Source organism: Elephas maximus, chromosome 4 (genome assembly GCF_024166365.1).
Source record: "Elephas maximus indicus isolate mEleMax1 chromosome 4, mEleMax1 primary haplotype, whole genome shotgun sequence".
Lineage (NCBI taxonomy): Eukaryota > Metazoa > Chordata > Mammalia > Proboscidea > Elephantidae > Elephas > Elephas maximus.
In genome coordinates, this window is record NC_064822.1 from 20,334,324 (window position 1) to 20,351,411 (window position 17,088).

The window sequence follows — 17,088 nt, forward strand, 5'->3', positions numbered from 1 at the left end:
GTTACCTGGATTACTGCAAGATCTTAAGTGGTCTCCTCGCTTGTACCCTTGACTACTTCTCCACCCACCTCCATTCTTAACACAGCAACCAGGGTGATTAGTTAAAATGTAAATCAGATCCAGTTGTTAGCCTGGCCAGAGCTTCTTGATTGCACCCCCCACCCCGACCCCCGTAGAAGCCGGAACCTGCAGTGGTCCTTCTTGTCCTCTGACCTGTCCTCCTGCCACTCTCTTCTTGCTTACTTGGATGTAGCCACGCTCACCTGCTTGGTGTTCTTGCGGTGACCCAAGCGTGTTCCCTCTGCCTGGAATATTCTTCCCCAGACAGCAGACTGCCACCTTGCTTGGGGCTTTGCTTCAGGGCACCTAACCACAGCATTTGAAACTGGGGTGCTCCTCTCTAAACTTGTGTGGCTCATTACCCTGCTATATTTTTCTTCTTTCTATAGCATTCATCAGCTTCTCAGGTGCAGTATAATGTGCTGGCTTATTACATATATATATATTTTTAATCTGTCTTCACCACCAGGGAAACCCTGGGGTGGCATAGTGGTTAAGTGCTACGGCTGCTAACCAAAAGGTCGGCAGGTCAAATCCACCAGGCGCTCCTTGGAAACTCTATGGGGCAGTTCTGCTCTGTCCTATAGGGTCACTGTGAGTCGGAATGGACTCCACGGCAGTGGGTTTTTTGGTTTCTTTACCACCAGAATATAAATTTCCCCACAGACATCTTTATCTGTCCCTTAGCTGACTAGAATACCAAATCAAAAAACCAAACCCAAACCCATTGTTGTCAATTCCAACTCATAGCGGCCCTATAATAAAAATATAATAGTGCCTGATAAATAGTTGCTACCTAATAAATATTTTTAAATAAATGAGTGAAAGAAAAATTCAGAAGTATATATAAAGTAAAACTTCTCATCACTTATATCTGACAGTTCTACACAACTTGCCTGAATTAGATGCTGTTACCAGTCAGGCTTTTTCCTGTACATTTGTGTACATGGTATATCCATGCACCACTACCAGTTGCCATCAAGTTAACTCCAACTCATGGTGACCCATGTGTGCAGAGTACAAGTGTGCTTCATTTGGCTTTCAATGACTGATCTTTCAGAAGTAGATCACCAGGCCATTCTTCTGGGGCACCCCTGGGTGGACTTGAACCTCCAACCTTTCGGTTAGCAGCCAAGTACATTAACCGTTTGCACCAATCAGGGACTCTGTATTTATGCATATATGTGGGCTATTATATAGTTTGTGTTTTATAGAAATGGAGTCATGTGGTTTTGTTTTCCTGTTTGTTTTAATTTCACTTGAAGGTCTAGGTGATGCTGATAGCCTAACAGTAGAAAGGCTGTGTGCCATTATTTTCCCCCTTTAATAACCCACATGAAGGCGAAGGCTGGTCCAGAGAAAGCTGGCACTCTCAAGAGCGAAGCAGCTGGAGGTCTTGGGCAGGAGCCTGAGATTCCGTCTATAGTCATGGTCTGTGTGGCAAGAGGAGTTGCAAGAGTGTTGAAAAAGCTAATTTCTTCTCACAGGAGCAAACTCCAGACTGTAACGTATATAAAGGATGCCTGCAACCAACTGGACTTCCAAGAGCAGCATGTGGTTTTTATTGTAAATGTAAAAATTGTTAGAGCTGTGGATGGGCAAGAATTTGACCATAACGTAGATATAAAAAAATGTAGTATGACAAGTCTTCCACCACCTCACCTGACTTTATGCAGATGGCACATTTACATTACAATTACCCACAGCCCCAGAGCCCTTGTGAACCACCCTGAGGGTGCTGAGTTGTTGCCTGATGCAGTGCACCTGCCTGCTGTCCTGGACAGGTGCCTGCACGCCCTTCCTCCAGGGCTGTGGCTGTGCCATGTCTTCTCGGTGTTGCCATTTTTCTGACTAGTATAATCAGAGTATTTTTCCTGAATAAATCAAGGGACAGGAGTAGGGGAAAAACACAGCTGAAAGGGTAAAAAAAAAAAAGTAGAATTGAAGTATTCTAAGTAAAATTAGGACTAATAGGTTAATCAAAGATGCAAAATAATACACTCAGTTAAGACTTCATGTGTTGAGTTGGCTTTCCTATGCCTTGATCACATTCTTCTGTCATTTCAAAAAGTTGCTAACATTTAATTATTAGATATGTGACACGTATTTGAACTCTTAACTCTGGTGATTATATGAGAGCGTACTCTCTGTAATTAGCTGCTGCACTCCGGCGATCTGAGTGCAGGAGGGTAAAGTTAGGTGACCGAGACGCCCTGTGTCAGCATCTTCAGGGGAGAAAGAATGCTCATCTGTCTTTTGATCAGAATCTATTTCTTTCGTTGTCCTTGCTTCTTACATGTTTGTTTTTAAGTCGTATGCTAATAAATTTGATGAAAACAGCACTCGCTATGGCATCTTTATGAGCATACTTGCACTGTAGGTTGGTGGTCTGTAGCGTAAGTCAAAGGGAGAAATTCCTCCTCAACTGAAGCTTCACATGAATTACCATGTTCCACAGAAAGGTTGGGTCAGATGCTTAATTCTGAAATGTTCCTGAAAAATGAACAAGCGCTCTTGAACCCCTGCTGCGCTCTTGCCTTTGGTGCTGACTTTCTTTTCTGACACACACCAAGGACCTGAAGTGAGTTTTCCAAGGGTAAGAGGTCAGAGTTAGGCTATTAAGTAAAAATAGCTCTGATGTGTTCTGTGAAAGCCATTTTGAATGGAGATCCAGGAAAGGCTAATCCTCATTCCTTGCGTTTGGGTTTTGGTATGAGGACCGAAATGGACACTTTGTTCCATGTCTTCATAAGCTTAGTGTGGAAGGCATTACAGTTCTCACTTTTTTTTTTATTATTATTTACAGAATATTTTTAAAGAAAGTGTTTGGCTGCTACATTGTCCTATTTCATTGCCAAAACAAGGTCTGTAGAAGACTACTCTTCATTTAAAGGGTTTGAAGATTGACATTTTCCTTGACTTTGTTTTCTAAGCTTTGTGTCCAGTTTTAACAATCTTCCAGGGACAGCTTGTTCTGTCTTTGTAATGAATCAGAGATTGAACTTCCAGTAAATAGCTCTGTGCAAATCATTGCTCACTTGGCTTTCTGTCGACTTAATTAAACATGATACTCAATTATTGTCCATGGTTGTCACTAAAGATAAAATTGCAGATACATTTCTTTCGATTACTGTTTTTAGAACTTCTAACCCTCTCTGGAACACACATCACTTTGGGATTTTTTTCTGTAAAAAAATAAAAATAATGTTTATAAATCAGGAAGCTGAATTAGTAACAGAGAAGCTGTTTAGATGGTCTATCAGGGTAAGATCTGTGGATCCCAGCAGGGCTGCATGAGTACAGCTGTGTGCGGGAGCATGCAGGGCTTCTCAAAGCCAGTGTCCTTCCAGATTGGAGGGTATTGTGCCTGACTAGTTGGTTCCCATGCCCTGATTGTTCAATATTTTAATGTCACTCCTCTTGTAAACAGCATAAAATGCCTCTAACTTACACAAAAGAGAATCACTGGAAATTTGAAGTATCCTGCTTGAAAAAATGGGCATGATCCACAGTGCTTTGGAAAGCCAGTGCCACCTAGAACCTTGGTGATGAAGGAGTAGGGAGAGGAGCAGGCTGGTGCATGGGCGCCCACTGCCCTGACTTTGCCCACCTCCCAGCACTCCTGCCAGAGACCACGTCTGACCCCTTTTGCTTTCAGAGAGGCAGGCCACCACCAGACTTACCCTCCCATCATATTACCCTCAGTAGAAGAAAGGTGGTTCTCCAGAAGGAAATTAAGGTCATCTTAAAAAACGATTAGTATTCATACATTGTTGTTGTTTCTAATTACCATTGAGCCGGCTCTGACTCACAGTGACCTTATGTATAACAGAACGTACCTTTGCCTGGTCTTGTGCCTTCTCCATGATCTTTGATATATTTGAGTTCCTTGTTGTGGCTGTTGGGTCAGTCCATCTCGCTGAGGGTTTTCCTCATTTGCACTGACTCTACCAAACGTAATATTCTTTTCTAGGGATTCATCTTTCCTGATGTTGTATCCAAAGTAAGCAAGATGGAATCTTAGCATCCCTACTTCTAAGGAACATTCTGATTGTACTTCTTCTAAGACAGACTTGTTTGTTCTCTTGTTAGTCCATGGTCTAGTCAGTATTCTTCACCAGCACCACAATTCAGATGCATCAGTTCTTCTTCTGACTTTCTTATTCATTGTCCAGCTTCCATGTGCACATAAAGACAATGGGTTGGGTCAGGCACACTGTAGTCAACAAAGTGATGTCTTTGCTTTTTAGAACTTTAAAGAGGTCTGTTGTAGCGTATTTACCCAGTGCAGTATGTCATTTGATTTCTTGACTGCTACTTCCATGGGTGTAGATTGCTAAGTATGTTGTAGAAGGTTTAATTTTTTTTTTTTTTTTAAATAACATGAGTCAGAGAACATGAAGCAACAAGGGAAGAGAGACATGTCGTCTGTGTTCATACATATAATTAAGTAGTGGCGAAAATCCCTGTTTTTCATTAATTAAGTCCTTGGGTACCACGCTGGCTTCCTTTGTACTCCTTGTTTTTTACTTGGGTATGTATTCTCCTTTCTTTTTCTGTTTAAACCTGCACCCATCTCATTATTAGTCTTTTTTTTTTTTTTGTCATTATGACATATTATTTTTATTTGTTAGTTCCCCTTTTTCTTTCAGGATTAGTTGTGGAGTAGAAAAATGTTGGTGAAATTTGGATGCGTAGTGCCTAAACTTGTCCGTAAAATTACACAAAGTGGCAGTTTACAGAACGAAAATTGGGAAGTTATTTTCTGGTTCCCAGTATCTACAGATGGCTCTCTTATTCTGTCTCCAGCTCAAGAAGATAGATGAGAGAATTACCTTTTGAGAGCCATGTCACCATTGGTTGAACTAATTTTAAAAAACACTTTTTTTTTTTGGCTTTCTTAAGTACAAGACACTATTTCTATACCTTGATGCTTTATCGGTGTAAGGGTAATAATTGCATAAAACAGTAATTAAAACAGCAATTTTGGAGAATAATACATTTACCACCACCCTCCCACCATAATTGTTTTCCATTTTGAAAATATCTAACCCAAAAGTTGGCATGCTGGAAGAAAACAAGAAGACAGCCAGCAGGTGAAACTACACTGTATAATGCCCATCCAATTCAGCGGTTTCTGCCCAAGGCAGTGACTAGAGATCTAGAGTTAAAAAAAAAAAAAAAAAATTAACACAAATGTGTGAGTTGAAGTGAGGTTTTTAAGAATATTTTTGATTGCCCAAAAAAGTCAGACGTGGAGATCCATAATCTCCTTTTTAAACTGTAAGAAGCTAAATTAAAATATATTGCTTGTAATAATAAGTTAGATAAAATTTTAAATGTTCTGTAAGAAAATACTTGGAGATGATAATCGTTTTATCTAAATGAAAACATGGCTTAATTCATAGAAATGAGGAGCAGCGTAACTGTATTAAGAATTGAAGAGCTTAAATTCGGTTAATAATTGCTCATATCTAGTGAGGAAGCATAGTGGTCAAGAAGCGTGTTTTGAAGTCAGTCTGCCAGGTTCCAGTTCCAGCTCTTGACTCTCCTTGCTCTTCTGCATACAAGCATTGTAACCTTGGGCACATGCTTAATCCTTCTGCCCTAGCTTCCTTATTTGTAAAATGAGAGTGATAATTGTACCCACATCATAAGGTAGTGTGAACATTAAATGAGTTAAGTATATATGAGCCACTTGAAAATATGCCTAGTACATAGTAAGAATTTAACATTAACTGCTGTTATTGTTTGTGTGTGTATGTATTTGTATAATTCTCTGTTACATATAAATAGTGACACCTCTGAGAGCCAGAACTCATCGGGACTGCCTTGTTTTCTGCGTCTTGCAAGTTTTCTGCCTTTGGCAGGGTGGTCTTTTCCATTGTTTGTTTTAGTGGGAAATATTTGAGTTTTCCTTCTTTGATGGTTTTCTGCCTTATACAGGTTCCGACTTCCGTAGGTTTTCCTGTACTATAAGGAGTATTGTTAGCGGAGGGAATCCTTTGCTCTTTCTAAGCTGAGAATTACTAAATGGAGACTGTGAAGGGATTGAAGGACCTTTATTTTCCCACTTGCAAAAGGATTCAGTGACTGACATGGAATTAAAGCTCTCCAAATGTAGTTGCTGTTTACCCTATTAAATCCTGGAAATGAAAATCATTGTAACTGCTTGCTATTTACTTGACTCCATTTGTTTGTGTTAATGCATATATGAGCCTGCCGGGCTCTGTTTGGTGTCAGTAGTAGCAAACCATAGATGGTATTAATTAAAATTGATAGTAGCAATTTCCTCAGGTGTTACACCAGCATGATTAGCTTAAGGTGTACCTTACGTTTTACGGAGACTGGCAATAACATGACCAGTAAATAGTGGATGCAGCCTGTCTTCGGTGGAAACCATTTGCTATGGCGTACATCTGTATGAAGCAGGCTGCCAAGCTTGAGTGTACACCTTTCTTCTTTCACCTGTCTTGATTTCTGTCTTAATGAGTACATCCATTTTGCTTGTAATTGCAATATTGGCCATACCTTACGTTCCTGAAAATTGCTGAGATAATTCACTTTTTTTTAATTGTGGTAAAAATATATATAACAAAACATTTGCCAATTCAGCAGTTTTTACATGTACAATTCAGTGACATTGATTATGTTCATCATGTGCAGCTCTCACCACTACCCATTCCGAGATCATTCTACCACCGTTAACAGAAACTCTGTGCCCCCCAAGCAGTGAATCCCTCTTTCCCCCTCTGTCCCAACCTGGTCTCTCTACATCAGTCCATTTCATATAAATGAGATCATACAGTATTTGTCACTTTGTGGTTAGACTTACTTCACTCAGCATAGTGTTTTCAAGCTTCATCTATTTTGTAGCGTGTATCAGGACATCATTTCTCTTTATGATTGAGTAATATTTCATTGTATGTATGTACCATATCTTGTTTATCCATTTATCTATTAGTGGACATTTAGGCACATTTTGGCTATTGTGAATAGTGCGGCAGTGAACGTTGGTGTACAGGTTTCTGTTTGCATTCCTGCTTGCAGTTCTTTTGGGTATATACCTAGGATTGGAATTGCTGGGTCGTATGGCATAAAAAAAAAAAAAAAAATTTTTTTTTTTTTTTTATGGTAGTTGGAGATGATTCACTCTGTAAGTTATGTTCTAGATGAGACATGTAAGGTGCATAGTCATGAATACACCATTTTCATCTTAGAATTCAGTATGGAAGCTGATAAATGGGCCTATGGCCCTGTTAGCCGTTATTTAATTTACTGTTATTATTAAAATAAATGTTTCTTAAATCCTGGTAAATTCTGCTTATTCAGATTATTTTATCTACCCAGACTCGTAATATCCTAGAAAGGTAATAATGGACATATAGATAATCTAAACTTGATTGTAATCAAGGGAATGCCAACTGAAGCAAAGAGGAATGGTGGTTTACTGATCAAATTAGGAATAATTTTGAAGTTTGATTATCAGTGTTGCTAAGAATATGCGGAGAGTCACTGTTGAGAGGCAGGTTAGCACCGTGGTTCAAAGCACAGATTCTGAAACCAGTCTGAATTTGACTCCTGGCTCTGCTCCACGGCTGTGACCCTGGACAGTAAATAATCTCTCTTTGTCTGTTTCCTTGTCTGTAAAATGGAGAGAAAATTGTTCCTGTCTCACAGGGGTGTTAGAAAGAATAAATTAATTCATATGTATAAAATACTTGGACAGCATATAGCATATAAGCAATGCTGTATAATGTATGGAGCCCTCATGGCACACTGGTTAAGAGCTCTGCTGCTAACCAGAAGGTCGGCAGTTCGAATCTACCAGCTGCTCCATAGAAACCCTATGGGGCAGTTCTACTCTGTCCTATAGGGTCACTATGAGTTGAAATCAACTCGAGGACAAAGGGTTTGTATTATGTATATTAAATGAAAAACAGTGATAATACTTTTATATACTACTACTGGGAATAAAAATAATACAATCTTTTCAGAAAGTGTTTTGTCTTTATCAAAATTTTAATTGTATATACTTTCTGATCCTTCTATTCCATTTCTCAGTGTGTGTCCTACATAATAATTTCCAACTGTACAAAAATTAAATGAAATAAAGTAAATGATTTACTAACTACCATGTGGCAGTTAAGACATATAAATGCATTGGTGTGTATGTGTGCACATATATATGCGTATACACACGTGGAAAGATCTACAAGATATATAGTGAAAAAGCAAATTGCAGAAAAATATGTATTGTGATTCTAATTTTCCTTGAAAATAAATATATCTGTATCTGTACATATTTTTGTATGTAAGTACATATTATAGAACCTGGAATTTTATATTTAGAAGTGTTGATAGTGGTTCCCTGCGGGGCAGGGGTTTTCACTGGCTAATGCTTTTTGGAAGTAGACTGCCAGATCCTTCTTCCTAGTCAGTCTTATTCTGGAAACTCAGCTGAAACCTGTCCTCCGTGGGTGACCCTGCTGGTATCTGAATACCGGTGCCACAGCTTCCAGCATCACAGCAACACACAAGCCCTCACAGTACGACAGACTGACAGAATGAATGAATAGCAGTGGAACGTTGTCTGATATAGTGCTGGAACATGATCCCCCAGGTTGGAAGGCACTCAAACGAGGGCTGGGGAAGAGCTGCCTCCTCAAAGTAGAGTCGACCTTAATGACGTGGATGGAGTAAAGCTTCCAGGACCTTCATTTGCTGATGTGGCATCACTCAATATGAGCAGAAACAGCTGCAAACATCCATTAATAATTGGAACCTGGAATGTATAAAGTATGAATCTAGGAAAATTGGAAATCGTCAAAAATGAAATGGAATGCATGAACATCGATATCCTAGGCATTAGTGAGCTGAAATGGAATGGTATAGGCCATTTTGAATTGGGACAGTCATACAGTCTACTATGCTGGGAATGACAGCTTGAAGACGGAAAGTGTTGCATTCATTGTCAAAAAGAACATTTCAAGATCTATCCTGAGGTACAACACTGTCAGTGATAGGATAATATCCATATGCCTACAAAGAAGACCAGTTAATAGAACTATTATTCAAATTTATGCACCAGCCACTAAGGCCAAAGGTGAAGAAATGGAAGATTTCTATCAGCTTCTGCAGTCTGAAATTGATCGAACGTGCAATCACGATGCATTGATAATTACTGGTGATTGGAATACAAAAGTTAGAAACAAAGAAGAAGGATTGGTAGTTGGAAAACATGGCCTTGGTGATAGAAACAATGCTGGAGATTGAATGATAGAATTTTGCAAGACCAAAAACTTCTCCATCGCAAATACCTTCTTTCACCAACATAAACAGCGACTATACACACGGACCTAACCAGATGGAACACACAGGAATCAAATCAGCTATATCTGTGGAAAGAGATGATGGAAAAGCCCAGTATCATCACTCAGAACAAGACCAGAGGCCAACTGTGGAACAGACCATCAATTGCTCATAGGGAAGTTCAAGCTGAAACTGAAGAATATCAGAACAATTACACAAGAGCCAAAATACAATCTTGAGTATATCCCACCTGAATTTAGAGACCACCTCAAGAATAGATTTGACACATTGAACACTAGGGACCGAAGACCAAACGATTTGTGGAATGACATCATACGAGAAGAAAGCAAGAGGTCACTGAAAAGATGGAAAGAAAGAAAAGACCAAGATGGATGTCAGAGGAGACTTGGTAACGTGCACACGAACATCAAGCAGCTAAAGCAAAAGGAAGAAATGATGAAGTAAAAGAAAAGAACAGAAGATTTCAAATAGTGGCTCGAGAAGACAAAGTAAAGTATTACAATGACATGTGCAAAGAGCTGGAGACAGAAAACCAAAAGGGAAGAACACACTTGGTGTTTCTCAAGCTGAAAGACCTGAAGAAAAAATTCAAGCCTGAAGTTGCAATAGTGAAGGATTCTATGGGGAAAATATTAAACGACACAGGAACCATCAAAAGAAGATGGAAAGAATACACAGAGTCATTACACCAAAAAGAATTAGTCGATATTCAACCATTTCAAAAGGTGGCATATGATCAGGAACCGATGGTACTGAGGGAACAGTCCAAGCTGCTTGGAAGGCATTGGCGAAAAACAAGGCTCCAGGAATTGATGGAATATCAATTGAGATGTTTCAACAAACAGATGCAGCACTGAGTTGCTCACTTGTCTATGCCAAGAAACATGGATGACAGCTTCCTGGTTAACTGACTGGAAGAGGTCCATATTTATGCTTATTCCCAAGAAAGGTGATCCAACCGAATGTGGAAATTATAGAACAATATCACACGCAAGCAAGATTTTGCTGAAGATCATTCAAAAGCGGCTGTAGCAGTATATCAACAGGGAACTGCCAGAACTTCAGGCTGGTTTCAGAAGAGGACGTGGAACGAGGGATATCATTGCTGATGTCAGATGGATCCTGGCTGAAAGCAGAGAATACCAGAAGGATGTTTACCTGTGTTTTATTGACTATGCAAAGGCATTCGACTGTGTGGATCTTAACAAACTATGGATAACACTGCGAAGAACAGGAATTCCAGAACACTTAATTGTGCTCATGAAGAACCTTTACATATATCAAGAGGCAGTTATTCGGACAGAACAAGGGGATACTGAGTGTCTTAAAGTCAGGAAGGGTGTGTGTCAGGGTTGTATCCTTTCAGCATACCTATTCAATCTGTACGCTGAGCAAATCCGAGAAGCTGGACTATATGAAGAAGAACAGGGCATCAGGATTGGAGGAAGGCTCATGAACAACCTACGTTATGCAGATGACACAACCTTGATTGCTGACAGTGGAAAGGACTCGAAGCACTTACTAATGAAGATCAAAGACCACAACCTTCAGTATGGATTGTACCTCAACATAAAGAAAACAAAAATCCTCACAACTGGACCAACGAGCAACATCATGATAAACAGAGAAAAGATTGAAGTTGTCAAGGATTTCATTTTACTTGGATCCACAATCAACAGCCATGGAAGCAGGAGTCAAGAAATAAAGAGATGCATTGCATTGGGCAAATGTGCTGCAAAAGTAAAGATGTCACCTTGAAGACTAAGGTGCGCCTGACCCAAGCCATGGTATTTTCAATAGCATCATATGCATGTGAAAGCTGGACAATGAATAAGGAAGACCAAAGAAGAATTGACACCTTTGAATTGTGCTGTTGCCAGAGAATATTGAATATACCACGGACTGCCAAAAGAACGAACAAATTTGTCTTGGAAGAAGTAGAAACAGAATCCTCCCTGGAATCAAGAATGGTTAGACTGCGTCTTACGTACTTTGGACATGTTATCAGGAGGGGTTGGTCCCTGGAGAAGGACATCATGCTTGGCAAAGTAGAGGGTCAGTGGAAAAGAGGAAGGCCCTCAACAAGGTGGATTGACACAGTGGCTGCAACAGTGAGCTCAAGCATAGCAACGATTGTGAGGATGACACAGGACCTGGCATTGTTTTGTGCTGTTGTGCCTAGGGTCACTATGAGTCAGAACCGACTCATCAGCACCTAACAACAACATGGGGCAGGGAGTAGGATTAGAGAGAGGATGAAGGATAAATAGGAACTTTCGCTTTTTGCTATACATTCCTATACGGTATTTGAATTGTTCATGCTAAGAACATACACGTGTTACTCAGATCATTTGTTTTTAAATGTCATAAAAGGAAAATGGGGCAGTGAATGAGGGGGTGCTTGATGTCCTAAGGCTGGAGGAAGGGAAATGTCGGGAGTGAGACTGGATTCTCTGCAGGTCCTAGGCAGGCAGGGCCCTGGGTTTGAAGCCCACCAAGCCCCACCACTTACTGGCAGTGCGGACTTAGGCAAGTCAGACAGCATTTCTGTGCTTCAGTTTTCTGATCTGTAAAATGGGGAACATCGTAGTTTTTGTGTAGGCTTTTGTATTGGAAGAATCAATATGTGTGAAGAACTTAGCACAGTCTAGTGCCTGAAGATTGTTGACTGAGCATCAGGCTTGGTCGTCAGGAGGGAGGTGGTTGTCAGCAGGACCAGGTCTTGCGGAAAAGTCAAGAGAATGGAACCAGGAGTACCATTTTTGTTTTGTTTTGGTGATGAAGTCTCTAGTGCTGTGGAGTATGGACACTGTGTCTGCAGGAATTTATTTGCTTCTAGCATGCTCTTTTTGCAGGGAGAAAAACAACCTAGGAGTCTGGGGTTTCTCTGGCTACAAGAAACTCTATATAAATATATACTGGTAGGTGAAGTTGACACCAGCTGGTATCATCAGTTTACATTTTAAGTGAGTATGTCCAGTCTCCCATAAGTATAATTTTATGAACATAATTGAAAATTTTCTATAACGCAGTTTATAATGTAAGGCATTTAACTACGTCTTGTTTCTCATTACTGTTATTATATAGAAGAGACAATCCTGTAACTAAAACAACAAACCGTGCATCACCGGATCTAAGCAGTGCTGTTCCGTCACCACGGCTCAGGGTTCTTAAATCTTCAGACTTTCCTGTTGAGATGTCTCGGGGCTAGACCAGCGTTTTTCTTTTCATTTGGCTTTTTAAAATAAAGCATAAGTATACTTTTAATTTCTAAGATAGTAAAGTTTATGTAATTTGTGAATTTCACGTTGCGTCTTTGCGGAGGATTATGGGTAGGGTAAGGAGGTGAGAGCCCCAGTGGTGCAGTAGTTAAGCGTTCAGCTGCTAACTGAGAGATTGGGGGTTTGAACCCACCAGCCACTCTGCAGGAGAAAGATGTGACAGTCACTTCAGTAAAGAGTATAACCTTGGAAACCCTATGAGGTGTTTCTAGTCTGTCATACAGGATCAGTGTGAGTTGGAATTGGCTCAATGGTGATGGGTTTTTTTTTTTTTTTTTTTTTTTTTTTTTTTTTTAAGGAAGTGGTGGTGCAGGGTAGGACTGTTGCAGGACTCCTGTGTTTTCATTTCAACACTTTGACTCATTAGGGCCTGTTGGAGTAGAAAAGCCAGGGATAACATGCGTTCCAGTGTTCTGAACTCGTCATTTTCAGGTGGTTTAAGAGGGGCTTTATTATTCGGGCAGACTTGCCTGTTTTACCTAGTTAACTCCCCTTTTTGATTGTTACAAATAGAATAATTACTTCTATTTCTATACAGTTTTTTTTAATACCTTTTTAATTGTGTTAAAACATAACAAAATTTGCCATTTTAATCATTTTTAAGTGTATGCTTCAGTGATATTACATTAACAGTGTTGTACAACCACCCCCACTATTTGCTTCCACACTTTTTCATCACCCCAAACAGAAACTCTGTGCCCACTAAGCAGTAACCCTATTACCCCTCCCTCCAGCCCACGCAAACCGCTAACCTACTTTCCGTCCCTGTGCATTTACCTAATCTAGGTATTTCATACAAGTGGGATCATACGATATTTGTCCTTTGTGTCTGACTTACGTAGCATAATGTTTTCAGTGTTCATCCACATGGTAGCAGGTATTAGAACTTCATTCCTTTTATTGGTTGAATATTATTCCATTGTCTGTATATACCACAGCAGCTGCACCATTTTACATTCACACCAGCAGTGCATGAGGGTGCTAGTACTACACATCCCTGCCAGCACTTGTTATTTTCCATTTTTTAATGTAATTGCCATCCATTGTTGAACTGCCAGCCTTTTTGGTTAGCAGCCATAGCATGCTGTAGCTCTTAACCACTGCACCATCAGGGCTCCGTTGTTATTATTAGTTGCCATCAAGTCAGTTCTAACTCATGACAACCCCATGTGTGCAGAGTAGAATTGGTCTGTAGGGTTTTCAAGGCTGTGACCTTTCGGAGGCAGATCACCAGGCCTTACACAAACCTTTCAGTTTAGTAGTTCAGCACTTAACCATTAGCACCACCCAGGAGCTCCTTAATAGCCATCCTAGTAGATGTGAAGTGGTACCCTGTTGTGGTTTGGATTTGCAGTTCTCTAATGATGTGCATGTTGTCCATTTGCATATCTTCTTTAGAAAAATACCTGTTCAAGTCTTTTGCCCATTTTTAATTGGACTGTTTTTCTTTTTGTTGTTGAGTTGTAGGAGTTCTTTATATGTTCTGGACATTAAACTCTTATCAGATAATATTATTTCTAAATATTTCCTCCTGTTCTGTAGGGTTTTTCCCCCTACATTTTTTAATAATGTCCTTTGTTGCACAATTTTATACTTTCTCTTAAATGCACCACCTACTTGAGTCAAATGAGGCCTTTTGTGAATTTTAACTTTTATGTCTCCCCATTTATGTTTTTAGGGTTTTATAAACCTTCATAATGTTTTAAATTTAAAAGCGAATTTCTGTTTATATCCCATTTTTCAGATCCTAAAACGACATCAGAGATTAATAAATGGAAGATTACTGAAATAAGTGTGATGTTTACCTAATTGTAGCCTGTCACTTAACTACACATTGAAGACTCTTTAGCTTACAGGGATAAAATCCACGATCTTCTCGTCTTAAATTCATGTATTGATTCACTAATTTGGTCAACACGTATTTATTGCTAGACACTATTCCGGGAGCTAGGGTACAGCAGTGAGTAAAACAAAAACTGCTGCCCTCAGAAAGTGTAGATTCCGATGGAAGAGATGTCATAGGTGCAGTATGTCCGATAATTGGAGTGCTAGGAGGGGCTGCTGTTATTTAAGGAGTCACCTGAGAAGTTGCATATTTAAGCTGACACATGAAGGCAGTGTGGGAGAGACCCTGTGGGTATCTGTGAGGAGAACATTCTAGGTAGAGGAAGGACAAGTGGGAAACCCTTGAGGTGGGAGTGAACCAGGGTATTTGAGGAAGAGCGAAGGCCTGAATGCTGGTGTGGAATGAGCTCGAGAGAGAATAGAGATGACCCTTGGAGGTGTCAGAGAGGACTAAAAGACAGGAGCTTCGTGGGCAGCAGAGAAGACAGATTGGTAAGGCAGTGGTATTTGGAAAACTGTGTTTTACCTAAAAATGTGACTTTGAGGACTAAGGTGCACCTGACCCAAAGCCATGCCATTTTCAGTCGTCTCATATGCATTCAAAAGCCGGACAATGAATAAGGAAGACCGAACGAGAATTAATGCCTTCGAATTATGATGTTGGCAAAGAATATCAAATATACCATGGGCTGCCAGAAGAGTGAACAAATCTGTCTCGGAAGAAATACAGCCAGAATGCTCCTTAGAAGCGAGGATGGCGATGCTTCATCTCGAGTACTTTGGACATCTTGTCAGGAGGGACCAGTCCCTGGAGAAGGATATCACGCTTGGTAAAGTAGAGGGTCAGCGAAAAAGAGGAAGACCCTCAACAAGATGGATTGACACAGTGGCCGCAACGATGGGCTCAAACATAGCAACAGTTTTGAGAATGGCATAGGACCAGGCAGTGTTTCATTCTGTTGTATTTAGGATTGCTATGAGTCAAAACGGACTCGATGGCACCTAACAACAACAACAATACTTTGTCCAGACACCCATATCTCAGAAGCATTTTACAGCATGTTGATCATCCAAGTGATTTCTCTTAAAACTTGGCAGCCAGAATGGTACAGCATATATCTTATTTTAAATTCATACATAAAATCGAGCAAGAGCCTACAGTGTGTGTACCCAGAGTTCCTATAATTTCTGTTCATTGATGTTGTCTGTGTTCTCAGAGATGTACTCTCCCTTTTTAGCCATTTGTAAGACTGGAAACATCAGTCCTTGCACAGAAAGTGGGGGGAGAGAGAGTGAATGAATGAATGAATGAATGAATGAGTCTTTGGTAGAGGCACATAAGAAGGAGGGGCATGCTGTGAGAGGAACACTGGGGTGTCTTTAATGTTGTAAAGGCGTTTGTAAAATATTCTGCTTTGAGAGCACGGAAACAGAAAGAGCAAACTCACTAACATAAACAGAGAAAACAAGTACTCTTAAAAGTGCTAAGTACTCTCATTAGTTAAGAACAGTGCGTGAAGGTGTGGCAACAACTTCTGTTTTCAGAAGGTGTCGGGACCCTACAGGTGGCTGCCTGTCCGTCTCCCCCCTGCCAGCACACATGCATACTTATGGTTATGATGGACATACACACTTACATAGATAAGGTTATACGGTTACATATGGTTCTATATATTGAGATAAAAATTGCTGTTACAGGCCCACAGACGACAGCAACCAGCCCCCGGGCCGGGGCGTTCTCTCCATGCATGGGCTGACCTATGGCGTCATCCGAGTGGACTCCGAAGAGAAGCTGTCTGTCCTCACTGTACAGGATGTTGGCCTGGTGATGCCTGGAGGTAAGTACCTACCCAGGGAAGTCCTTGGGAAGCAGACAGGGTGGAATCTTCTAGACGAAAGAGTTTGAAGTCAGAAATGACAACCCTTTGTCCCCATGGATTAATCAACTATTGTATGTGTCCTGATCCTCTAATAGGATCTCTGAGATTGAGCATTTATTTCCCACTTTAGGTGTGTCTTCCCATTCTTCTAAAGCATTCATGAAGCTTCAGCAACTTAGGGTAATGCTTCCACTCTGTAAAACCCAGAACGTGCAAGAAAAAGAACTTCCTGATGGAGAAGGGCATTTGTGTCATTTTGTACAACTCTGGCTCCAGGACCTGTCTTCCCTAAGGAAGCAGCACTGAGCAGCTCTCCCGCCTTGTCCTGGCAGTCAGGGAGCTTTTTCTCCTTCAACATGGAAGGAACAGGCTTTCAGACATGCAGCCAAGCTGGGACCCTCGAGCAAGACCGCTAAAGCACTGAAGTCTCGTAACAAATGTGTATGAGATATTTTTTTAAAAAGTGTGTGAAGTGTGAAAATGGAGTAATCTGAATCTAGATAATTGTTCAAAAATTTAACTATTAAAAAAACATAAATTTAAAAACTCTTTTTTAATCCCCTTTTTAAAAAGTCACAGAAACCCATCTTTAGAAAATACATGAGGAGAATTGCCATGGGTGTAAGGGCCCTCTGCCTGTGATGCCCTGCCGTCGGTCACCACAGTGAGGCAGTAGGGCTCCATGAAGC

General features: G+C 40.4%; 1 protein-coding gene across 3 annotated transcripts in view; it reads left to right on the forward strand.

Moving 5' to 3' along the window:
• The window catches only part of DIP2C (disco interacting protein 2 homolog C), a 655,995-nt gene that overhangs the window by 481,881 nt on the left and 157,026 nt on the right, over positions 1 to 17,088 (forward strand). For all 3 annotated transcript variants that reach the window (XM_049881664.1, XM_049881665.1, XM_049881666.1), the window contains one exon: positions 16,218 to 16,357. In XM_049881664.1, the coding sequence (XP_049737621.1) occupies positions 16,218 to 16,357 (140 nt within the window). The remainder of the gene's footprint in view (positions 1 to 16,217; positions 16,358 to 17,088) is intronic.